General features: G+C 39.7%; 1 protein-coding gene across 3 annotated transcripts in view; it reads right to left on the reverse strand.

The window, feature by feature from the left end:
* Positions 1-12,367: 12,367 nt before the first annotated feature.
* The window catches only part of VEGFC (vascular endothelial growth factor C), a 42,043-nt gene continuing 28,375 nt past the window's right edge, over positions 12,368-26,035 (reverse strand). For all 3 annotated transcript variants that reach the window (XM_079991425.1, XM_079991424.1, XM_079991426.1), the window contains exons 3-7: positions 23,745-23,935; positions 21,431-21,582; positions 20,087-20,196; positions 19,527-19,860; positions 12,368-14,955 (exon numbers count right to left, since the gene is read on the reverse strand). In XM_079991425.1, coding sequence (XP_079847551.1) covers positions 14,841-14,955; positions 19,527-19,860; positions 20,087-20,196; positions 21,431-21,582; positions 23,745-23,935 — 902 coding nt within the window. In that variant the 3' untranslated portion in view covers positions 12,368-14,840. The remainder of the gene's footprint in view (positions 14,956-19,526; positions 19,861-20,086; positions 20,197-21,430; positions 21,583-23,744; positions 23,936-26,035) is intronic.

Here is a 26,035-nt window from a genome sequence, read left to right on the forward strand (position 1 = left end):
TATTTCTGGATATACAGTGGTGCCTCGCAAGACGAAATTAATCCGTTCCGTGAGGCTCTTCGTATAGCGGTTTTTTCGTCTTGCAAAGCAAGCCCATTGACAGCGGATTAGCGCTATTAGCGGTTTAGCGGCTTTTAGCGGATCAGCTGATAAGCGGCTTAGCGGCTTAGGAAAAGGGGGTGGAGGGAAAAAACCCTGCAGGAACTCGCAAGACATTTTCGTCTTGCGAAGCAAGCCCATAGGGAAATTCGTTTTGCGAAGCACCTCCAAAACGGAAAACCCTTTCGTCTAGCGGGTTTTCCGTCTTGCGAGGCATTCGTCTTGCGGGGCACCACTGTATATTTTACAAGAAATGGAGAATACATAAATTTAGAGAGCAAAGGACAGTATTGCAACACACTAGGTGGTGCTGTAATCCTAATTGGAGTCTTGTGAATGAAAATGTAGTATTATAATAAAAAATTGGAAACACACCTGTTTAGTTTACATTATATCATTACAAAATATTAGCTTCCCTTTAACTCAGTTTATTGGCAGTAATACTAAGCATATACCGAGTTCCTTTGAGCACCCAGAAAGCATGACAATAGGGTTCTGGGACATGCACTGAGGTAATTCTTTGAAGTTCTAGACTAGAGGGTTTACATTAAACAGTAGCTGGCCTCACACAACATAGAAAGAGTGCTGTGTGATAAAATTATAAGGATGGTAAAGAGAGATGCCACAAAAATGGTGTAGTAGAATATTTGGAGAAAATTCTACAATGTGGTCTTTTTCTACTTGGGGTGAGAAAAAGAAAACTCTGAAGTTTTCTCAGAAAAACATCATCTGAGAAATTTTGGCTCACTCTGAAAGAAAGATACTAGAATTCTGGCTCAGTTAATGAAGTTAATTAGTTAGGCTCAGTCTGGACTAAATAAGTTCTAAAACATAATTATATCTTGAAATTCACAACTGCAAAGATGTGGTGATAAGTTAGATGGCTTTTAAAAAGATTAGACAAATTTATGAAGGGTATATCTATCAATAGTAATTAGCCATGATGGCTAAATGGAGTCTCCAAGATAAAGTTTTCCAAGATATATTTCTCAGTACCAGATGCTGGACACAATCAACAGGATATGATCACCACCTTCATGACCTGCTTGTGACCTTGAAGAAGCATCTGGCTTGCTGCTGTTGGAAACTCAATGCTAGAATGGATAGACCTTAGTTCAATCCAGACAGTTATCTTTTTTAAATTACCTGGAATATTTATGCTCTTTACTACGCTATATATGTTACAAGCTATAACCCAACAAGGCCAAAATATTCAACTAAAAGGTTATCTCACGTTTTCTGGTAATCATGTCTACAATAATAAATTGCACTGGTCTTCCAGCATAGCAGCAGATGCTAAACAGAGATCTTTTTCAACAGTGTGTGAGAGTTCTAGATGGATGCAATGCCAATTGCCCGGAGAAAATTGAAAAAGCAGTGAGGTGCCAATGCAGATTTTTATTGTCTTCTTCATTTTGACGCAGAGAGGGATAATTTGATTGGTCAAACGTTTTGGAAACTCATATGAAAAGTGGCAATCTTCTGTAGTCTCTCTTTTTCTGAACAGATTCTTCAATCATTTGCAAGTGGGAGGCCAAAAGCTGTTTGCCAGGGATGAATACCCCCACCTACACAATAACTCCATCAGGGCATTGTCCTTTTCTCACTTCAGCTGGGGCTTTCCTTGATCATCCCACCTGATCTATTTGGCATGTGAAGGAAACATTCCCGCTGAAGTAAAACATTTTATCATCCTCTGTATCCTTTAGCAGGTTCCTTATCACAGACCTCTTTGTCATATTGAGTTCTCTAGCAGCTGTGTTTATACATGGGCACATGATCATAGTGTGCACTCTGTTCTTTCTATTAGATTTCACTCACAGCTTTATGTGAGTGAAAGGTATCATAGGGAGTGTAATGAACGTTGGTGATATGTGGTGGTGTGGGACAGAATGGGATAAAGCTGGCATTCAGAGAGTGTGGAAATACTCAGTTTAGCTGACAGGCAGATATTTGTTAGTGCTGTTTGAGGCACCCAACATGCCTAAACATCGACAACTTTGATTAGGAAGGAGGATTGTTTTTTAGATATTCTTTTTTTAAAAAAGATAATAAACATATTAGAAGGTATAGAAAGGCATTGAATGTTACGGAGAACAGAGGAAGTGTGAGAGATCTTTGGCTGGTTTCGCTTTTTGTTCTCTCGTCTGCTGGAACATATCAAGGTACAGTATTATGTAGAAATATGTGAGCTGTACGTCTGCGGCATATTCAGGTGCACATTGGAGAGATGCTCTAGTTTTTATGTAGCAAACTATACTGGAAGCACAAAAAAGGAGGAAAATAAAGGAAAGCTCATCATCCACACTTTGATGCCTTTCTTCTTAAGTCTGAAGTCTCCTGAACAGTCATAGACAAGCTGAATTAAACCTGAACTACTTCTGTTTCTCAGGTCTAGAGTTCATTAAATCCTTACGGATCAAAGGAAATGCAGCTTGGTGTAGAACTTCAAAACTTCTGCATAGCTTTGCAGTCAGCCATTAAATCTGCAGCTAGCTGTTCTCTATTTTTCAGGCATGTCCAACAGCCACTGAAGCTGACAAAAATGCTTGGTCCCTCCTCTGCACCCAGAATGGAAATGAAGTGAGCTGCCAGAGGTGGGAATCTTGCACACACAGTAGGGATGGAGCACTCTCTCTCTCCCCCCCCCCTCTGGCAGACCCCAGGAGGCTGGCTATTTATTTATTTATTTATTTAGCAGGTTTGTAACTTTTGTGGGATTATTTGCAAGACTGGTAGCAATACCTTGCCTACATTCCAAACAGTTGAAATTCTTATTTTAACTAGGGTTGCCGTATTTCAAAAAGTTGAAAAAGTTTTGGTATCCATTTTTGAGGAAATCAGCCAAAATCTACACTGCTGACATGGATTCCCATGCGTCCGCATTTCCATGGACATTTAAGTGATTTCTGCCCTGGCACTGTTTCCAACTGCCTAATCCTGGGTATGTCCGGGAAATTCCGGACGTATGACAACCCCATTAACACTTTGTATTCGGGATTTTGGTTTTCCAACAACTCAGAATCATGACGAATGGGTTAGAAAGTTTGAAGGACCTTTGACCTGCATAATGACATTGAGTAAATTTCCTGATAGGCAGAGAATCAAGGAGACTTGCTCATAGATAATAAATGTGATTCATATTAGCATGTTGCACTTTTCTTCCTCTTTATTTTAATGGGGACTTGAGAAAAAGCAAGCATTTTGAACACTTACTTGAATAAAGCTTCCAATCTTAAAGTTAGGTTTTCCACTTCTTTGGTGTATGCTCTGTTTGCTCTAGAGCTAGATGCTTTGTTATTTCAGCAGTCTTCAAACATGTAATAAATAAATTTCCACTGGGTTGGCACTTCCTTTTTTACTTCCTTGTTGCAAAGCTTGATTGTTCTTTGGAACTCTCTGGGGATTCCAAGGGCTTTCTCAAAATGACCAAAACGGTCAGAAGATTCAGTTATCAGATTCCTTGTGCCATTTTCACACAGAAAATTCAGCAAACGCAATTTGGTAGAACAATGGAGGTATGGCCAAGCATTGCGATCGCAAGAAGGCTGAGGTGGAATAAAAATCAAACATTGATAGGCATATGTTCCGTCTAGGATTCATTACTCCTTTGGGCTAATGTGTGAACAAATGAAGGCTATTAATGACAACGATTATGGCTTCTTCTAAAAATATCCCTTGTCACTTCATAATAAGAAAAGATAAATAAATAATAAAAATCAGTCTAGGCAATATTGTATAAAACAATATAAATAAACTAACCAAATTTAATAACAGTCCTATTCAGGACTTCTCAAACTTCACAGACTAACCTGGTATAAATCACCCTGTACCTTAGGGACGCAGGTGGCACTGTGAGTTAAACCACAGAGCCTGTTGTTGTTGTTTAGTCATTTAGTCGTGTCCAACTCTTCGTGACCCCATGAACCAGAGCACGCCACGCACTCCTGTCTTCCACTGCCTCCCGCAGTTTGGTCAGACTCACTTTTGTAGTTTCGAGAACATTGTCCAACCATCTCGTCCTCTGTCGTCCCCTTCTCCTTGTGCCCTCCATCTTTCCCAGCATCAGGGTCTTTTCCAGGGAGTCTTCTCTTCTCATGCGGTGGCCAAAGTACTGGAGCCTCAGCTTCAGGATCTGTCCTTCCAGTGGGCACTCAGGGCTGATTTCCTTAATAATGGATAGGTTTAATCTTCTTGCAGTCCATGGGACTCTCAAGAGTTTCCTCCAGCACCATAATTCAAAAGCATCCATTCTTCGGCGATCAGCCTTCTTTATGGTCCAGCTCTCACTTCCATACATCACTACTGGGAAAACCATGGCTTTAACTATACGGATCTTTGTTGGCAAGGTGATGTCTCTGCCACAGAGCCTAGGACTTGCCAATCAGAAGGTTGGCGGTTCAAATTTCTGCGACGGGGTGAGCTCCCATTGTTCGGTCCCAGCTCCTGCCCAACCTAGCAGTTCAAAAGCACACCAGTGCAAGTAGATAAATAGGCACCACTCCAGTGGGAAGGTAAATGGCGCTTCCGTGTGCTGCTCTGGTTTGCCAGAAGTGGCTTAGTCATGCTGGCCACATGACCCGGAAGCTGTACGCCGGCTCCCTTGGCCAAAAAAAGCGAGACGAGCGCCGCAACCCCAGAGTCGGCCATGACTAGACTTAATGGTCAGGGGTCCCTTTACCTTTACCTTACATGCAGAAGTAGTCGTGCAGGTTTCTCTGTCCTGCATTGCTAACTCTCACAACAATACTCTGTATGTTTGTGATTCTGTTCTTCATGCTCTGCAGGCTGCCATTATTACAAAATTCTGAAAAGTAGGAAATATGGTCACAAGTGGTTGCACTCTGCTGCTGCTTTAAACTAAGGCAAATTCTAAATCAATAGTAAACAAGGTGTTTTCAGAAATTCAACTATAATAGAGGTTCCTTTTGGGTTATTGTTCTGCTGTGCACAACAGCTGGCTTAAATGATATTTCAGCCCTCTTAGGCATCCCATTGAATAGCTGTTTATTATACAGCCAGTCTATATGTTGTGGTCATATAATCATGGCTTCCTGAAGCAGCCTCACTATGGCTGTTGCTCCACACTTGTAGCCATAAAATCAAGAGTTGCTCACTATCTAGGTTGCCCAGTTGCCTGTCATTCCCACAATACTACTAGATATTGAAGGGATAGAAATTCTCTGCACACAGAAGGGAAAGTTACATGGAGCAGCTGACATAAGAAAGCTGTTTGAAGAAATTCCAGATACAGACCATGCCTTAGGTATCTGCCGAGAGGTGTTTGGCACTTCAAAGCTGAAAATGATACTTGCATTGGAAAGAGAATGAAAACACAGACACACAATAACTACTAGGGATGCTCCAGGAAAATGTCAATTCTGATATGAACAGATTCTGATTCAAAACTCCCATTGTTCTAGGCATCTTTTGCAACAGGGAACTTTATAAACTCAAGCTGTTTCTGAGCTCTGGGTGCAGTACTGCACCTAAGATTTCAGATTAAAATTGCCACTGTTACTCAGAAGTAAATCCCAAGCAAGTTTAATGGGGCCTCCTCCCAAGTAAAATGTGTGTGGATTGAGGACCTGAAAACTTTTTCTTTTCTTTTCTTTTCTTTGAAACCCAACATGTTTTGTTTAGGTTTTAATTGCCTTGTTTAATGTATGATGTGCTTTTAATTTGAAATATGCTAGCCAGTTAGTTATGATGGTTTATGTAGTGCATATTAAAGTGTTACCTACTTCAGGCTCTCACAGAGATGCCTAAAATCAAAACAAATTTTGGAGTCGGATCATTGAAGGACCCTTAAGTCTTAGGTTTGTCTCTGCCATCAGTTGTATAGGCCTTTAATATGTGTTAATTATGGTGCCAGAAAGATATGTTTATATCAAAGAAAGTGGGTGTAGCGATAATCCAGGACTTGTCTGCCAGGTGGAGGGAAGGAGGACCTTTTTCTGCCTCCCCACTTCCAGCTACTCTATGAAGACTGCAGAAGGGATCCTTTTAAGAATATTAGGGTGGCGGGCAGGGGAAGCATGGCTTTGTTTTTCGAAGTCTTCAGATGAGGACTAGACCAGGTGAAAAATGAACATAGGATTTTAGCTGCAGTTCATTCATTTGTAGTTCAGCTTTGTAACATTCTTGTTATAAAAAAGTGCACCTAGACGTTCTGTTGTTGCGCCACTAACCTAGGTTTAAAGTGCCATCTAGCTCCTAGCTTTCATATCTCAGTCTCTAACACTGGATATGAACTGACCTGATCTACACTCTCTGGTTTAATGTGTTCATTGGCTTGGATTCCACACTTCTCTTAATTTTGCAATACTGTACAGTTCTCATCTCAAAAAAAGTACTGAAATGCATTTAAAATATGCATATAGATATATAGATAAGATATATAATCAAATCAAACACAATTTTAATATGAATTTTCATGCCACTGAAATATAGATTAATGGGAAAATGGGGAAAAATGGACTTATGAATCAAAACATGGCAGAAATTGGAAATAGATTAATCTGCCCAACCCTAGCATCTACCAACAACAACCACATTTCCACATTATTATTTTCTCAAAGATGACTGCAGAGGCCACTTGTGCTAGATAACAATGATGTAGTGAAGTAAGGCCGTCAATAGATGCTACACACTGTTGCGTTCAATTTCTGCCCTCATTATATTTTACAAACTGGAAACAACTTTGGGAGACCATGGATTTCAATAGAAAAGCTCTTGGAAGGATTTTAAGGGAGACAGCAGCCAACAGGATAATGGTTAAGTAGGCCACCCTTCTCTGTTTGTAGCTTTTCAAGGCTGCATTTGAAATTTAAAAAAAAACTGAGAAAATTGTATATATAACATACAGCTTTTGTCTAACTGGTTCATTTAGTACCAATCTGATACTGTAATATTGAACAAGGATGTTAATTATTACAGTCACTACTCTCTGGCTTTGTTGAGCTCAGAAGATTTACAAAACTTGTATAGACACAGTAGCCCTTTTAAAAATGATTCCAAGGTAGCCTGAGCTTGTCTATTTTGTCTATAGTGCTGGTTGGCTGCTTAAGAATCAGTGTTTTTTTTCTGCAGTTATTATGGTGTAGAAATATGCAAGGGTTAAAAAAAAATCCCTGTACATTATTTACTTGCTACAAAAAACTGAAATTAATATTGTGACATTTAGCTCTGAGTACGTAAGGTCTAGTAAAGTAAATAGCAAGACTGCTAGATTGAAATTTATAGCTGCATTAGGCCAAAACAATTAGAAGACTTGCCAGAAAGTGTCCTTGCTTGAGAGAGACTAGTGGCAGAAGAATTCTTGAGTGCTGCCTGCAAAATGTAATTGATTGTACAAACATATGCACTGTTGAAAGAGTCACAGAAAATGCATTTGCTTGTTGATATGAGCCAATTCTTCCAAAACATATTAGCAGTTTTAAGTGTGTGTGTGTGTGTGTGCACGCATGCGTGCGTGCGCACACGTGCATGCATGTATTTAACTAATGTTCAGAGTTGTTCTGTACCGTTCCATTGCTGTATGGTTTAACAATCAGATTGTTGGGTTCGAATATGGGAAACACAGATTAAAAACCTTTATAGACACAATGAAGCATATTGGATAGTACTGGGCAACCACTAGCTCTCAACCTATCTTTGTTGTGAAGTGAAAATGCTGTTTTGTGCTTTAGAACAATACAAACTTAAAGAAATTTACACGTCTGTTGTAAACAGTCTTAATCTTCAGGATGTCAAGATTTTGGGAAACTGACGATTTGAATTTCAGTGCTGTGGTGCAGTCAGTATTTGTTATGAAGCTGCATAAGATTGCTTCGATGGTATTGTTTATTCTATTAGCCAAAGGCCTTAGATGTATTTGTAAAAATAAAACAAAAAACATTTTTTCATATCCATGTTCTAGAAGTAAGTACACCATGTTTCTTTAGTACCTGACTATATTCTGTTGCACCAAGCATGGAAAGGCTCATAGCTCTGTTGCAGGGCATGCATTTTCCATGCAGAAGGTCCCAGTTGCAATCTAGGGCATCTGGATAGGGCAGGAAATGCTCCTGAATAACTGCTGCCAGTCAATGTCGTCAGTGTAGAATTGATAGTACTGTGTTTAATAGACCAATTGTTTGCTCGGGAGTAAGGCAACTTCCTGTGTTCCCATGGAAGGCCAAAATAATGGAATAAACTATTTTAGGAATGACTTCTTTGATTGTCATGCATAAAAGCAATGAGCAGAGCAGCCCAGATATCTGCAGACCCCCAGAGCACATTACAGTCTTTTTTTGCTCATTGTACAGCCTTAGCAGAAGTGATTGAAAACCCCAACCCTCAATTATTATTCCCATATCTGGGATTCAGATGCTCATCAAGAATCTGCCCTGGTGAGTAAAAGGGTGGAGTCAGTGCTTAATTTGCCTAACTACCAAAGACTTCCTTGTGACTTTTGTTCCTGGATCCTTCAGTGTATTTGTCTCTTAATTAGCCAAAGCCAATAGTTTTTGCAAGTCATTTATTACCTTTTAATTATGGGCAGAAATACAGCCTCACATTTTTAAAAGCTGGGAGCCAGGATAGGAAGGAGAATATGGTTGTTAACAGAAATCAAAGGACACCTTTCATAAAACACTTTTGCCACCAAATGAGATTGATCCTATTAATATCATATTGATATTGAAAATATTCCAGTGCAGAGCTAAAATAACTTGATGAATAAGTAAATTTTATACGTGTGATAGTTGTGCTTATCAACCACATAAAAATGAAATATTGTTTCTGGAGTTGAATTTATTTCTGAAGAATCACAATATAAAACAAAGAAGGCTTTGTCTTCAACTAGAACATTTAAAATATCGTTTTGACTTCTTTCCAAGAATCACGGAGTTTTCCCTTTCAGTTTGTACATGACAGTAACCAGCTCTATCCTTTCAGAGTTTTGAAGTGTAGCAATAGTTGAATTAATGTCAAAAACCTAGCATGCAAAACAGCAAAAGAGACATGGAAAGGATGTTTAGGACTGTTTGACACTTGGCCCTTTTTATATCAATGTTTCTGGAACACAATTCGACAATCCACGTAATGACCTGCACTGTTTCAGGGTATCACATATTTCACTGAGTATATGAGAATACATGTATGGTTTCTTTGGAAACCAAGTGCTAGCTTGTTACTTCTCAAAGAAGGGACATACTGAAGCAGAATTCAGTGAATGAGATGCTTCAGAAGTATGTATGTATTCCAATGACAGTGGTAAAAATGGAAACATCTGGATTTTTTCAAGACTCTCTGAATGGCTGCATTTTTGTGTATTCCACTAATACCAGAAAATGTGTGTGAAGTTTGTGAATGGGTTTCGACATGACAGTGAGCACTGAGCTTTCCATAACTTCCATTATCAGAAATCCTGCATGTAACATTTATTTTTAAAGTCTATTTTAAACTGGCTTAGTAAGTGAGAAGTCCTGGAGCAGGACCAAACAATGTCTAATTTAATCCTTAGCACCCAATCAAAGCATCCATGTGAGCGCGTAGTTATAAGAAATCACCATTTGCCAGTAGTTCCCACAAAGCAATATCTGAGACACCACAGTCATTTCCTATCTCCAAGTATGGGTAAGACTGTGGTGTCTTTTATATGAATGTGTGGTTAACGCTGGCAAAATGTGCCTTTGTTATGTTGACCACTAACTCTAATGGAAACAGAAGATGATCAAGCCCAGAAAACCAATGTACTATTTTGCATATTAAATTTCCCTCCATGTTAGAAAAATGTTTTGTTTTTGTAATAGAAACACAATAACATTTTGGGCTGTGTATGCAGGGTGCTGTTCCATGAAGTGGCCTTATAAGCTGTGCCCATGTCTCTCTCTCTCTCAATATAATACTGTCAGTGTGCATGGTATGTTAAAGCTATCTTATCTATATCTGTCTATCTATCATCTATCTATCTATCTATCTATCTATCTATCTATCTATCTATCTATCTAATCTATCATCACCATCATCTATCTCTGCATTCTGAAGTTTGACATAAAAAATTTGTACTGATAAAAAAATTGTACTGATCCAGGAGTGGAAGTGAAGCCAGTATGGGAATTTAACGTGGGGCACCACCTAGAGAAGTTAGAGAGGTGAATGGTTTTGGAGTTGAGTGCTGAATAAACATGAGAAGGCCAATTTGAGAAAGCCAGGGAAGCGAAGATTGAATTAGTTTAGGTGAGATGATCAGGCTGTGGACAAGAGAAGGACCATAACCAAGTGGTAGAGGAACTGCTTTGCTTGCAGAAGATTTCTTGGAGGAAACTTACTTTCTAGATCCGTTTCAATCAGGGTTTTGGCACAGAAACTGCTTTGGTTGCCCTGTATGATTCCGTGTCTGGAGATAGACAGGGGAAATGTGTCCCTGTTAATTCTCATTGGTGTCTCAGTAGCTTTCAATACCATTGGTATTTTTCTGGAGTGGCTGTTAGGGGTAGTTGGTATCACTTTGTGGTGGTTCTGGTCCTACTTTGATGGTTGTTTCCAGAAGGTGATGCCTGGGGAGTGCTCTTAGGTTCCATGGAGGCTTTGATGTGACTTTCCTCAAGGTTCAGTTTTATCCCCTGTGCTGTTTAACATCTACATGAAGCCGCTAAGTGGGATCATCCTACTAGTCCAGGGCAAATCATTTTATAACCTCTATATTCTTTTGTGGAGAAAGAGAGAGAGGGTGAACAGAAAGAAGGAATGGGACACTGTATATGGTTTTTGAAAATCCTGAAGTCCTATCCTGTTGGCTTGGGTTAGAGGTGGTTCCTGGGTTTGAAAAGATGACAGTATATAAATTCTAGAGGTTATTGGAAGAGTAAAAGGAGCAATGCTCAGTTTTGTAAATCCTTTTTGAAATGCAAGATGTTGGCCTTAATATCATTTCCTCCCCCCCTTTTCAGTGTACTGTCAGCTGAAAACCTTTATTAATTTTCTTTTGTTAAAACAGGATTAATAGTATTGGACCCATATTTTTTATTACACAACAACTTTGAAACATGTTCAGCACAATTTGTAGTTAAGAGTCCCTAGAGTACAAGCATAACATTGTTTTCAGTGATTTACACTGACATGGGAGGGAGATTAGGTCTTTCACTTAATTATGTGACGTTAGGCAGATTCTTAAACTAAATGGGCAGTGTTAAGAAATAAAGAGAATGGAAGAGAAATATATTTGTTTGAATGGTTCAAATAGCCGACATTCCCTGTTCCATGCAATGTTAATAGTTCTCAATGGCCCATTTAAACTTTCTGCTTATTACCTAAAAAACTTCTGTAACAACAACCAATGGGTAAAAGAATGCAGAAGGAAATTTCAGTGATTGTTTATTTGGAGATCTGGTTCTAACATACACAAGATACTGATACAAAGGTTGCATGCCATACAAAACAAAGATAGTTGATATATATAGCAATATTTTTTTTTCAAGACAAACCAGAGATAAGTGGATTTCCCCAGTTTTATTTGTTTTCCTGTAGGTTGACTGTTCAGCTTCACCTTTCTTCTAATTTTATGTGAAGAATTTTGACTTAATTTTAGAACTGGTAAATGTATGTATTGCTTCTACTTGTTTACAGTGTTTATACATGTTTGTCTCCAAGTAATCCATGCAAAGCAATAGTGGATGGTATCCTGTGGTGTCTGTCTACTGACAGAAATAATCCACCAGCCTTATTGATGAGAGAGGTGTTTTTCAGCAGTTCTCCCTCACCTCTGAATCTGCTTTAAGTCTTCCAAACCTTTGCAGAAGATTTAGGGAGACACGGGGAATTGCAAGTGTATGGGAGGTTAATCCAAAATTGTCACCTTCTCCCATTCCATCTATGGATGGACATGATTGGATACTGCCATGTTAGGGACGCAGGTGGCACTGTGGTACAAACGACTGAGCCTCTTGGGCTTGCCAATCGAAAGGTTGGCAGTTCAAATCTGCATGACAGGGTGAACTCCCACTGCTCTGTCCCAGCTTCTGCCAACCCAGTAGTTCAAAAGCATACCAGTGCAAGTAAATAGGTACCACTGTGGCAGGAAGGTAAACACCATTTCCGTGCTCTCTGCACTCGTCACGGTCCTCTGTGCACTAGAAGTGGTTTAGTCTGGCTGCATGACCTGGAAAGCTGTCTGGACCAACACCAGTTCCCTCGGCCTGAAAAGCGAGATGAGCGCCGCACCCCATAGTTGCCTTTGACTGGACTTAACTGTCCAGGAGTCCTTTACCTTTTTTAAAAAAAAAACCTTACAACCATGTTCTGAAACAGCAGTTTTATTTTTTTAGAATTTGATTGTCTGCATGAGTCCGTATCTGCAACAATTAAAAACCATGGGTCTATTTCAGCAAGTGAAACAAATCTGCACCCCTAATTACAACATTAGCAAATATCTATATTTGCTAATATAGCAGTTCCTCCTTTGGGAAGAAGGTTCATATAAAAAATATAGTAAGTGAATTATATATATTTATCAACAAGTAGAACTGGATCAGGGTGCAGGTATATAAAGCAAGGGTCACAGATGGTGTGTTGACTATCCACAACTGGCATTCCAGAACTACATTCTTCCTTCCGGCGACAGCTGTTGAAGAAGTACTTTTGCTGTCAAAAGCTTACAGATTTTGTAATGGCATTTGGTGCCAAAATCTTAAGTTCTTGGATGTTCTCAATGATTTTTTAAAAAAACAGCACTACTTATTTATAGACATTCCTGTTGTAAGGAACACTACAAACAAAATAGAAATATGCACATTCCTGTGTTCATGATGATGCACAAATGCATTATCAAAAGGTTGCACACAGTATTTCAAATACTTTTGTGTGTGAATGGTATAGCAGATAGGAACAGAAAGACTGAGCAAGAGTAAACTGTATATACACAGGGATTTCTACAGTGTCTGAAAGTCCTCTTTGAACTAATATTGGATTAGTAATGCAATTATGCAGCTCTTTCAGACACAGGAAACAGAGAAACTAAAATCCGAGAAAAATTCAGAAGAGAATGCAAGCACTGCTTTCATAAAGTTATGAAAGTTTGCAGCCCATTTCTTGTACAAGTAGGCTTGTACAATTACCTCAGCAGAGCTGTGCCACCAACGTGTACTGAGGACACAAGTATAAATAATTCACTCTGATCCAGAGCCCACTGTGCAGTGCAATGTGCACATGGATTTCCAGCCAAGTACGGGCTTACAAACTTCATATGCAGGCCCCTTTGAGTTTGTGGAGTTGCCTCCTTAATGGAAGTTACTGGCAATGGCAATGCTTTTTGCCTACAAGGAATCTGTGGATCAGGTGATTGTTACATTATGTAATCAGATGCTTCCTTTGGAAGATGTTTTGCATACATAATTGATTACTGAATTGTCTGTTTCATACGATACTCTTAAGGTTTTTGTGTTAAAAGATGCACCATGACAGCATTAGATATATAGATGTTCAGAGTGCAAAATCTACTCAAAGATTATTGGGGGCAATACTTCTAGGGAGAGAAGTAGAGCCAAGGGGATGGCCTCCAACTTAAAAGGGGAGTGGTTTACAAACCCACTAATGCTGTATCGCCAGCCTCAAACCTGCATGCTACAGTGGTAGGGCAACAAACTGTTCTGTTAGTCCAAATGGCATTGAGGGAGGTTGGACCTCCTCTCCATGCCACATCCGGTCAATGGTGGGTGTGCAGCAAGCTGTACAGCTAGCCTGAATCTTTGGATTATAGTGTTGTAGGCAAGGCTGAGCCGTACAGAGAGAAAATATGTTAAGCATCTTCTTCCTACAGTTTGGGAGAGTGGGGTTTTGTCCTGCTGAAGTGTGTTTGTGTGCAGACTGTTCTGTTACTCTAGCACTCTAGTCCCATTTCCCCCCATGACCAATAGGGCACTGAGCTGTTTCAAATATTCTGTTCCTATGGGAGGATTTTGCACATGTGCAACCCCTATTGGGAAGGTGTTTTTTTTCTGGGGAGGGGTGGTCTCTTTTTAAATAAGTAACATTTTCCTGCATACTTGGAGAGTCCTTTGAGTGTGTCAAATTCTGTCTCTGCATTTGGTCCCATTTCACTGATTGGCAAAGGACAACCAAGTTTGCTCTTAGACTGGTGAATAGACTCTAAATAGCATAAGGTCAAACTCTGAAGTTTCATTGTTCAAAATATAACTTTTTACATGTTCAGTGTTATAATAATTATGTATTGCTGCCTCTAGCAGTCTTCATTTTATCTGGATTCCAGTAGAATACTTAAAGTTGCCATTCATCTCCTCCAATTGCAGCTATAGATATTAATTAATGAGATAGTACAGTGAACATGGTCAGCAGCATATAATACAATTTCATTTTATTTAAAACATATTTTGCATAATATAAAAATATTGATCACAGTGAGATTTAACAATTGTTACTGCTATAAACAAGAATGCAGTACAATATTTTTAATGGAAATAAATTATATAGTTATTATCTTTTTTAAAAATCACAAGGAAGAAAATGTAGGCTGTTTGGTCATTAGAAAAAAAAATCAAGTTCTTGAGTTCTTTATAATGAAGAAAATCCCAGGTTTTGTTTTCTACATTTGCTTTCCACACGTCTTAAGAGCACAAATGAGTCTGTGTCCAATAGTCCTATGATGTCTCTTTTGCACAGTAAATCCAAAATGTTAGCAGTCTTTTTTTAAAAAAACACAGGAAAAATGTACACCAATTTGTCAGATGGTATCTTCTTCACTAATTAATAAGTGGTCTTTTCCAATATGTTGGCACACAACGGCAAACTTCTTCACTGTAATAAAATCCAGGTTCACAGCGTTTCGTTCGAACTGTACACGGTGGTCTGTAGCAGCTGAAAGAAGTTAGGGGGAAAAACAGTTGTAAAACTGACATGAGAAATTATTCTGCCTATTCTGAAATCTACAATGTGCTCTTGGAAAAAAGCAATTAATCTATGCAAGGATCCTCTGTAAGGTGCGTGGATTCAAGTGGCTGGCAAACAGAACTGGATACTGTGGATACAGTTATAAGTCTTAATAAGTGCTCCGCCTACAGCGGCTTCTCTCTCTCTTGTAAGCTCTCCTTAAATGGAAAACACCACACAGAGAGGAGCAAGGAAGAGGTAGGTGTAGTTCTGTGAATGATAGTTTCTAGCATCCAATGACGGAATGGATTTACCAGGGTTCTCTTTTTACTTAGTCATGTTGCTTTTGGAATAGGAATAGAACATATCAGAAGCTGTTTTAGTGCTTTAAAAATAAATAAAATTCAGCTACTGTTCCGCCCCCCCCAACTGCCTGGCACCAATGGAAGACATGGTGGTTTGCCCTGGTCTTTTCTGGATTTTCATGCAGGATGAATATTTATTTTATTGTCGCTTGTTGTAACTGAATTGTGAACTGTTCTGTTGTTGCTGTTCTAGTGGTGTTAATGATGCCTTGGATCCAAGGTGAAGTGTGATGTCAATATGAACCATCAAGATGAGGCAATCGCATTCTGACTCGCTGAGGTGGGTTCTGAAGCAAATACTTCTTCTGTGCACAGTGCTAATAATTACTCATTATCAAGTGACTATAACTATGTAACAACTTTCAAATATTTGAAAACGTTCTAGCTATTTACACAACTACTAACTTTTTCTGGTACTGAGTTTCTAATTGCAATATCTTCTAGTCTGAACAATTTGTCTGTAATGAACTACCTTACAGATCAGAGTTATTTTCTTTCTTTTTAAAAAAAATCCAAGAATTTCTATCTGAAATAGTCTAATTTTAAAATTACTCAAGCCTGTTTTGCTCATGTAGAGTTCCTGTAACATCAGTGGAAGCAATGTGCAGGTTCAGAGGCTTATATGTATAACATTATGAATTGAAAATGGGATGGAAAGACATCAGTAATTTATAGCACTTCAGTCAGGGAAGTAAAAAAGTACTTTACTAACCAACACTTCATGCTTTGAAGATAAATATTTTGCATCAGTGGATAATTTGTTTCTACAGGGATTGCAGGACAAAGGCTATAAACAAGTTTGTCATAGCATGATAATTTCTTATGGTTGTTTTTAAAACAGGTTGACCTAACATAACCTCACACTGATAGTGCCAAATAGCCTCTGGTGTGTAATGTAGACAAAGCACTAGTCTTTTGCTATTTCAAACACTGGCAGCAAATCAAGAGCGAAAAGTATACGTTTCAAGTTTCAACACAGCTATATTTTAAATTTGTTTTAAAAATTGTCTGTTTTTATAAAAGATAGTTTAATGATCTCAATTAACATTCCTCCTGATTAATAGCTTATGCATTTCAGTTTACAAATAAAATATTAGATGTCTGCACAACAAAATCCACGGGGGGGGGGGAGAGACTTCCTGGACAGAGGGAGGACACTCTCTTACGTCTCTGTCTCTACATGCCTTTCCCTGCTCCAATCTAACTTGAACTCAGAAAAGTGCTTCTGTATCTGGATTTTTAAAAGTAGATTGGTACACCTACCTCTGTGGACCCAGCTCTGGGGACAACCCCCATTTCTTGAGCTGGAACTGCCCTGGTTGGGTTTGCTCTGAAAACGTGACTTTTAGAAGACATCTGAAGGCACCCTATATTGGGAAATTTTTAATGTCTTATGTTTTTACAAGTTTTTTATATGCTGTAAGCTACCAGAGTGGCTGGGGAAACTGAGCCAGATGGGTGGGGTATAAGTAATAAGATTATTACTACTGTATTCACGGAGCACATGCTCTTCAAGGTAAACCCAGCCCACCTTGCTGTATTTCTTTTCCAGGCAAGTGCCCGTCTGCTTTTAGTGGCAGAAGTATCATTGTGTGTGTGTGTGTGTGTGTGTGTGTGTGTGTGGATTTCATGCTCTTTAATCAGCTCATAGTGGTGAGGAGGAATGCCTGTTTTATATACATTATTTACACAGTGGGCCCCACGTGATTGGGTGGCTCCTGTGGACCAATCAGACTGTTGCCTTTTGGATCCTATTCAGCTCAGTACATAACAGTGCCAATATTCAGTTCTGGACCCCTGCCTGTTTTTGAGGTGGTGACTTTTAAGTATGTAGGGGAATATTCATTAAAATGCATATATATTAGTGAAAGCAACATACAGAACTGCATTAGGGGAAACCGTTTTGCAAAATGTGGAAATTTATCAATATTTAAATGGGAGAATCTGTTGCATCCTGTTTCAATGTCCAAAACACATCAGTGACAGAAGCAGAGTAATGGCAGCACCAACAGTTCCCATCCTAATAAACAAGGGTCATTGTTGGGGTTCTGGCATTCTATGTAAAACCCATGTGAGCATATCCCTCTTTGGGAAAATATGCAAACAGCCTTAGCTACTTTTGCAGAGGTTATTCAGGGAGATGTGCCATACTTTTTTGTACATTGGACTATATCATGCTGTTTTCCTCACAGTAGAATCACATTCAGTTGTGTGGCTTATTCTAGGTTGCTCTTGGCTCTGCTTTCTATAGTAAAAGTAATATATATAGTAGGCAGATAACTACTGGGAAGAAAAATGATAGATAATGCTCTTCATATGAACAAACTGTGCTGGAGTTACAGTGTTGTGGCTCTTCTCTGCATGAATCATACAGAAGTTAAAGAGGAATAAGTTCTTACAGCGCATTCATTTAACCACAGTGTGTGTGTGTGTGAACCTTCATCCGAACAGTGACATCTGGGTTTTAAGGACAGGAACAGGATGTAAGATGGATTTTAAATCTACTAGGATATAATTTTGCTAGTATAATTATTAGGATTTCCAAATACAGCTAAGGATGGCACATGCAGATAAATGTGTGTTCAATTTGTACCAAAAGGTTGTGTTTGAAACAGGAGATTGTATTCTATAAAAACTAATTCGATACTGTATGTTTGTAACAGGATTATAGTTACACTGGAGCCAATTCTTGCAACAAATTAGCACAGCTATGAGGAAATCTGCAAAGAATGAGGAAGAAACATCCTGGGCCGACCTGTTCCATTTTGTGGTGAGCTTTGTTAAAATAACTTGTCACACTTGTTCAACTCATTTGTATATAATACACAATTCTAAATCTCAAATTACACAACCTACTGGAAACAAAACTACTTGGTGCACACATAATCCTAGAGAACATATTTAAAATTAGATTATAATGGGAAATAATCCATAATGGAGTAATTGTTCAACTATGAGTTTACTCCTGAAGTTTCTTCCTATTAAATTAATCCCCATAACCATATTGTGGTAGGTCTTCCAATAATATCATTTTTCTAGCAAGTCTTTAATTGGTTTAAGGAGAATAACCTTGCTGGGCTGGATATGGCCTGTAGATTGTCTAACTGCTCTCTGATGTTTGTCAGAGCTGGAGACTATATGGTGTTTCCCCTTGAAAAAGCTTAAAACTTGCTGTATAATCTTAATAATACACTTTTCTCCAGGTCCTAGATGACACTGTAAATAACAACTATTAGGTGACTTCCATAATTTTTTTAGGGATGATATCTGAAATCAATGCTATATGGTATGTGCTGAAGAAAATGAGATTATTTAGTGGAGGGAACAGCATTGTTCAGAGCTCTGCTTTTGCAAACATCTGTTTCATCAATGATGCAGTTGTTATACAGTAATATTCTCAAAGATGGATTACATGGGCAATGTAAACATACATGACTAGTGTCAAACACACTTTCTGTTCAGATAGTCCATTCTGTATGACAAGTAACATGTTTTATCTCCAGACTAGTAAAGTACTTTAACTCTGATAAGCATCAGACAACTGCTAAAGATCAAATATGTAGCATGATTATTAGAAAATTTGAGAAACTGTAGCCTATATCTTTTTAGCAGGACAAAAATAACATCTACTGTATTTTTTGCTGTATAGGACGCATTTTTCCCCCTCCAAAAATTAAGGGGAAATGTGTGTGCGTCCTATAGAGCGAATGCAGGCTGCGCGGCTAAGTCCAAAGCCAGAACAGGGAGACGGGGCGCTGCGCAGCGCTCCGTCTTGCTGTTCTAGCTTGGGGTTAGCTGTGCAAAGCCTCCGCAGGGCAGCGGGGTGCCTTCACCCCGCTGCCCTGCGGAGGCTATAAAGGCTGTCCCCGAAGCCTCAAGCCTTTGGAGCACGGCATGAGTTCCCACTGCGCTCCAAAGGCTTCGGGGATCTTTGAGGCTGGCAGTGGGGGGAAGCAGCACTTCCCCTGCCAGCCCCAAAGAGCAGCTCAATAGGAACCTGAAGCCTCCGGAGCCCAGCGGGAAGTTCCACCACGCTCCAGAGGCTTCGGGTGAATGCACCTTGTTTTAGAGGGGGAGAACAAGAATCCCCCCCCCTGTTCTCCCCCCTCCTATGGTGCGGTGCATCCTATAGAGCGAAAAATACGATAATTTAATAGAAGTTGCAAGACAAAGTATTTCAGTTGTTTTACTTACCTGCATGTCTGGTGATTAAATCTTTTTCCTTTCAAAAAGCACTTGTTTGGAGATTCTACACATTCACAAATACACTTTGCAGAATTTAGTGGCTGATGTTTAGGACATGTTCTTTTACATACACATTGGCACTTTTCTTCATCAAAATCCTTGCTGGGTCCACACGAGCTAGGCAGCAGTTTATTCTTACATGTACACTGGCATGATGTTCTATCCAGTTCTTTGTGAGGTCCACAGCTGGAAGGCCTCACTCCCCCTTTACAGACACACTGGCAGGTTTCTTCATCAAGCTCCTTATTAGGTCCACAGATATCATGGTATCCTTCAGCAGTGTCTATAAACACAGCAAACATTAGGAAAATAAATAAATTTTGCTTCAGGCATTGCAAAAAGTGAAACATATCTGCTAGTTTCACATTTTTCATACCCATGTCTAAATCACTGAAGCTATAAAGGATTAGAGAGTTCTACATTTAAAAAAGTTTATGTGGATATAATTTTTATTTTGCTTGAATAATGCCACGTTAAATGAATGCAACTTCTGGAGCATATTTGCTTACCGGTATCCCCAAGGTAAGAAGAAAAACTGAAGTCATGCTGAGCCAGACATCTGCAAATCTGATTATTCCAGATATGATTTTTTGGGCAAGTTTTGTTTGCCACATGACACCTAGGGATAAAACATTGCATTATTTAGTACACTGAAAATGCAAGACAATAGCTTTTGTACATGGGTCACAGATGCGGACAAATGCAACCTAAGATATATTTGATTGCGTTCACATTGGATAGAGAGAGATTTTTCTTCCTTCCTCATAATACCAGAACCCAGGGTCATCTAATTAAGCTGAAGAGTGGGAGATTTAGGACAGACAAAAGGAAGTACTTCTCACAGTGCATAGTTGAACTCTACAAGAAATAGATATGAACATCAGCTTGAATGGTTTTAAAGGGGTACTGGACAAATTCAGAAAAGGTAAGAGCTATCAATGGCTACTAGTATGAATCAGGATTTACAAAATTAATATTGCCTATTACAGTATGCATTTGTTATAAAGTGAAGTGGCATTGTTCACTGCCATTCCATTTCCACCCAATACATGCCACATCCTAAAAACCCCTGCAAAGTCCAGAGGGCCATAGTGGAACATTGGGAAATGCCTATTGCATCAATTAATCCAGTAGGTCTGTGGTTTAAACTCAATTTTCATACATTAAAGCACTCAGGGTAATGAGCTCTAACATATACAAAATGTCTTCTCTGGAAAATTCCCCACAAACTGTTTTATGATTTTTGTGTGTTTTTTTCCATTCTTCTGTATACAACTCAGTATGTTTTGAAATAACGATTAAAAGAATTAAGCAAGCACAGTCTGAAAGAGCACACCTCAGACTTCAAATTGATTTATAACCCTTTGAATTTACATGCAATTCACAATAACTAAAATATATTGTATTGTTGCTTAAAGTTGAAAAATGAATTCCCTGCCACATGCCATGATCCTTATTCAGTATTCAATACTCTGGCAAATGGTTGTGGAAGACTATTCATAATTTAGGTTGAGAATACTTATTAATATCAAAACAATTGTTTATTTAATTTAAAAACTAGCTTGACTAAATATCTGAATTGTTGCAGTCCTTTCATGACTCAAACTGATAAACCACACTTTTTGTTTTTAGGTTCACACTCTGAAACATGAATCTGCATGATTTTTTGCATAAAGCTAATGATGCCATACCCTTGGTCTTCTGATTTTTTTTTTTTTAAATCAACTAAATAACATTTCCTAAAATTTTGTATAACTTTATAATACACTTGTTTAAATATTTGTCACCAGTAACCTGCTTTGTATTCTAGAGTTTTTAAAACAGAGTAAGAAATATGCAAATCTAATACTTACTGTGTTTGTGTAACTGACAAGGAACGTCTAATGATTGAATGAACTTGTCTGTAGACATCAAGTTTGGACATGCATCGGCAGGATGTATGATTCGCGAAACTGATTGTTACAGGTTTGGGACCATGAGACAGTGGCACAGTTATTTCAAATAACTACACAAAAATAAAAGCGGAAAAAACAGAAATAAAAGTTTATATTAAAAGCAAAAATGAGAGCAATGTGTTAGCATGCTGCTTATAATGTTCTTAAAATGTTTTAATTACTTAAACTGTTTCAGAATGCTTAACTAAACCTGTGGATTTGTTTGATGCTCTGGGCTCCTTTGGGAGAAAGGTAAAGGTAAAGGTAAAGGTAAAGGTACCCCTGCCCGTACGGGCCAGTCTTGACAGACTCTGGGGTTGTGCGCCCATCTCACTCAAGAGGCCTGGGGCCAGCGCTGTCCGGAGACACTTCCGGGTCACGTGGCCAGCGTGACATCGCTGCTCTGGCCAGAGCCAGAGCCAGAGCCGCACACGGAAACGCCGTTTACCTTCCCGCTGGTAAGCGGTCCCTATTTATCTACTTGCACCCGGAGGTGCTTTCGAACTGCTAGGTTGGCAGGCGCTGGGACCGAGCAGCGGGAGCGCACCCCGCCGCAGGGATTCGAACCGCCGACCTTTCGATCAGCAAGCCCTGGTCCTGAAGGACCAGGTGCGCAGCCTGGGAGTCATAGCTGTTCATGGAGGCCCAGGTCAATTCTGTGTCCAGGGCAGCTGTCTACCAGCTCCATCTGGTACGCAAATAGCAAACGTAACTAAATTATATGACATCATTTCCATGCAGCAGCAAATACATCCAGAGGGTGCCCTGGTTGTGGCGGGGGACTTTAATCAAGCTTGTCTGAAGACAGTTTTTCCCAAGTTCACAGTATGTGAAATCACCCACTAGAGGGAAGAATATCTTGGACCGAGTGTACTCTAATCTGAAGCAGGCATACAGGGCAATCTCCCTCCCCAACTTAGGTTCATCTGACCATTCCTCACTCTTTTTATGTCTGAAGTACATCCCCCTTGGAAGAATTCAGCCAGCTATAAAAACAGTTAGAATCTGGCCAGAGGGGGCTCTTAGTCAGCTCCAGGACTGTTTTGAAAGTACCGATTGGAGTGCGTTTGAACATCAAGATCTGCACAGATGCTGTACTTTCCTGTATTAAAGTGTGTACCGACAATGTAACGACAGAGAGGAGCATTAGTGTTTATGGGAACAGCAAACCCTGGATGACTGCTGAAGTTAGGTCACTCCTGAAAGCTCGGGATACTGCCTTTAAGGCAGGGAGCATAGAGACATATAGAGAGGCAAGAATAAAGCTTAGGAAAGGCATCAAGGTGGCAAAGCAACAATACAAACTCAAGGTTGAGAACTGCTTAGCTGAGAACAATATGAAACAAGTGTGGCAAGGATTGCAGCACCTAACCAGCTATAAAGGCAATATGACGAACATGGTCACGGCCAATGATATGTTGGCAGAGGAGCTGAACATCTACTTCACCCACTATGAGGCAGAAAGAGCAGATATCTTGGCTCCTGTTTGCCAGCCTACAAATTCACAGCCACTTGTTTTATATGACCATCAAGTGAAAGCTGCATTGTGGGGGGTGAATCCCAGCAAAGCTGCTAGCCCAGATGGGGTGCTGGAAATAGTGGTAAAAGATTGTGCCGATCAATTAGCAGGGGTGTCGATGAGGATTTTTAACATCTCTCTGCAAACCGCTTGCATTCCACCATGTTTGAAAGCAGCCACCATTATCCGAGTCCCAAAGAAAACAGCAATTAACTGCCTAGTGACAAAAAAACCAGCCGTACAAGGCGAATGATGTTAATAATGTCACATTATTGGCCATATTTGGGCATTCTTCTCACAATTAATACTAACATGTGGGGAAGTGGGACCATGCTGGGAAACTGTGCACAAAATGAAAACATACAGAAATGTATGTTTGAAGGCTTTCCCTTTCCTTTAAGTGTTTGCTTGGTCACATGGTAGCCAGAGGAAGGGGCTACTCAGTGTGGCCCTGCTTATTGCTTGTGTGTTAGTATTAACTAATAATAAAATTAGGCTCTCGTTTGGTCCCATAATAATGATATAGTGCTGGGAGATTGGGACAGAATGTTGGGATTCTTATAGTTCTACAACAAATGCATTCATATTATATTTTACAATGTAAACAACAGAACAATGTATTCCTTTTAAAGCAGATTTCAGTACATATTTCAATCACATGCAGACACTGAGAGCTTAAAACAAACCCAGAATGTGGCTTAGATAACAACCTACCGTTTTACTGATGAAGCTTGTGCTGATATTCATACACTGCAGCCCTTCACTATTGCAGCAACCTCCACATCTGTAGATGGACACACATGGAGGTTTAAAGAAGGTGTTTGTTGTTGCTCCATACTCTTTCCCCACATCTACACATACCTCACGTGGCATGCATTGAGTTTTTCTCCACTCATTATCAATACCTGCCAAGTTACAGGGAAAGCTCATAAGTTATAACACAGGTTTTCTTAATAGTTCAAAATCAGATTCCCCTGAAAGTAGTTAAAACTTGCTTATTAAATGGACCATGTTTATATAGAAACTGAGTTCTGTAAAAAGCAAACACAACAGCAGCAGCAACAAGAAAAATATCAGAGTTCTTTAATGCTAGTTCTCTAACAGTAGTCTTATTACCAGGGCTTATTCACATTAACCTCCAGAGCTTTCCCCGTGCAAACCCGCTCTTTAAAGCTGAATTGTGGAAAACCTGGATTGTCATTTGTTGTGCTTCAGCTTTAAAAGTGGGGGTTTTTGTGGGGGGATAACTCCAGGGCGAAAGAAGAGCACTTGGAGATGGAGCTTTAAAGCATGGACCCGGACACAGCAGGACAAAAGGTAAGTGAGGATAAGTCCTTAGGCATGCTTGAGCCACTGGTGCAAATGCTTTGTGGAGCAGGCTAGAATAGTCTCTAGAAAAGGCACTGGGGATCTAAAGAAGGGCAGAGCAAGCAGGGAGTGGGGCTTGCAAATGGATTTAGGGAAGAATAGGAAGAAGAAACAGGAGCAATAAAGGAGAGAGAGGTATGGCAGCTAGAGACCAATGAAAGAGTATCAGAAGGCAAGTCACATAAATTAAGGGAAGGCCAAAAAGGAGGATTCTGAGAAGGAAAGAAAATCTGACAGATGAAATGGCAGAGAATGGAGGTAGAGGTGAGGAATCACCTACTGGCTTGAAATAACCAACCAAATATTTGCTCGTAGGTTTCTAGCACTTATAAATGATTATTGAATGGTTCCTTAGCAAGGTTCCAATAGTTGTGACAAAACTTAGCTGGAACAAATCTACAGAAGAGAAGAAAACTGATGTTGCTTACCTTTAACAGATGTTGTTTGAGTGGTCATATATGTAGTCACAAAAAGGGGATCTGTGTCTGTGCAGAGCACCATCCTGGAACTTTCTAGAACTCAGGCCTGAGAGCTGATGCTCATGCCCCTAACCCTCAAAAGGGAGATATATCTCTTTTACATATGCCTGAAGGGGCAGTACGTGCACTTCTATTCAGTTTCTTCATGATTGTTGTGAGAATATCCCACCAAAAGAAAGGAGGCACCTGCAGTGGGAAAGGAGGGTGGATTGTGACTTCACAGATGATCACTTGAAGAACATCAGTTACAGGTAAGCAACGTGTTTTTCTTCTTCATAGACTCTGTGCAGCTACACATATGGAAGACTAGCAGCCAACATACATGGAAGGAAGCGCTGGTGTTATTATGGGGGGGGGGAGTTGTCCAGAAGAGCTCCCCCAAAGATTGAGTGAGAGGTTATTTTCACTTCCAACACATAATGCTTTATTAAAGTGGAAAGGTAGAACAATATAGCCACTTTGCAGAGTTCTGGTAATATTGTTGGCATCCATCTGTCTCAAGAGACAATGGAGTGGACTTCTGGGGGTGAAGTCAAACTGCTGCAATAGCAGCACTGAAGTGACCTACCTGGGGCGCAAGCCTGGGCATTGTGGATGGATACCCTGGGCTGCCCAGACGACAAGAGCCCTCTCTCGGCCTCGCTGATAGAGTCCAAAGGAAAGCAGAACAATATGCTTGGGATCAGCTTGGCTGCAAGAGCTGCCAGAAGGAGGCGTACAAGGCGCCATCCGTCTTAATGTAACGAAATACCCTAGAAAAAAAGGTAGCAGCATCTGGGGAAATGAACGCTAATGGGAAGAAACACAAAAGGCCCTTTTCAGATTCTCATAGCAAGAAAAAAAAAATGCTTATGTTGTTGTAAAAAGCAACTGTTCTGTCCAGATAGAAAACTAAAACCCCTCCAATCATCTATGTACAGGCAAGACTGGAACAATTAATCCACAAGACTGGAACCATCAAGTCCCTTTGGAGAAGAAAATGTGAAACAATCTAAAGGAGGACAAACCACAAACTTTCTCTGTCGCCATTCAAATAAGTTGAATAAAAATGCAGAGCACATTGTTCACCAAGTGTCCTTGCCAACATGTGTTCACCAAAAAAGATTCTGAAGAAGAACACATCCTGAAGCTGAAATGAATTCAGGGAAGCTCACACCA

Source organism: Podarcis cretensis (genome assembly GCF_951804945.1).
Source record: "Podarcis cretensis genome assembly, chromosome: 9".
Lineage (NCBI taxonomy): Eukaryota > Metazoa > Chordata > Lepidosauria > Squamata > Lacertidae > Podarcis > Podarcis cretensis.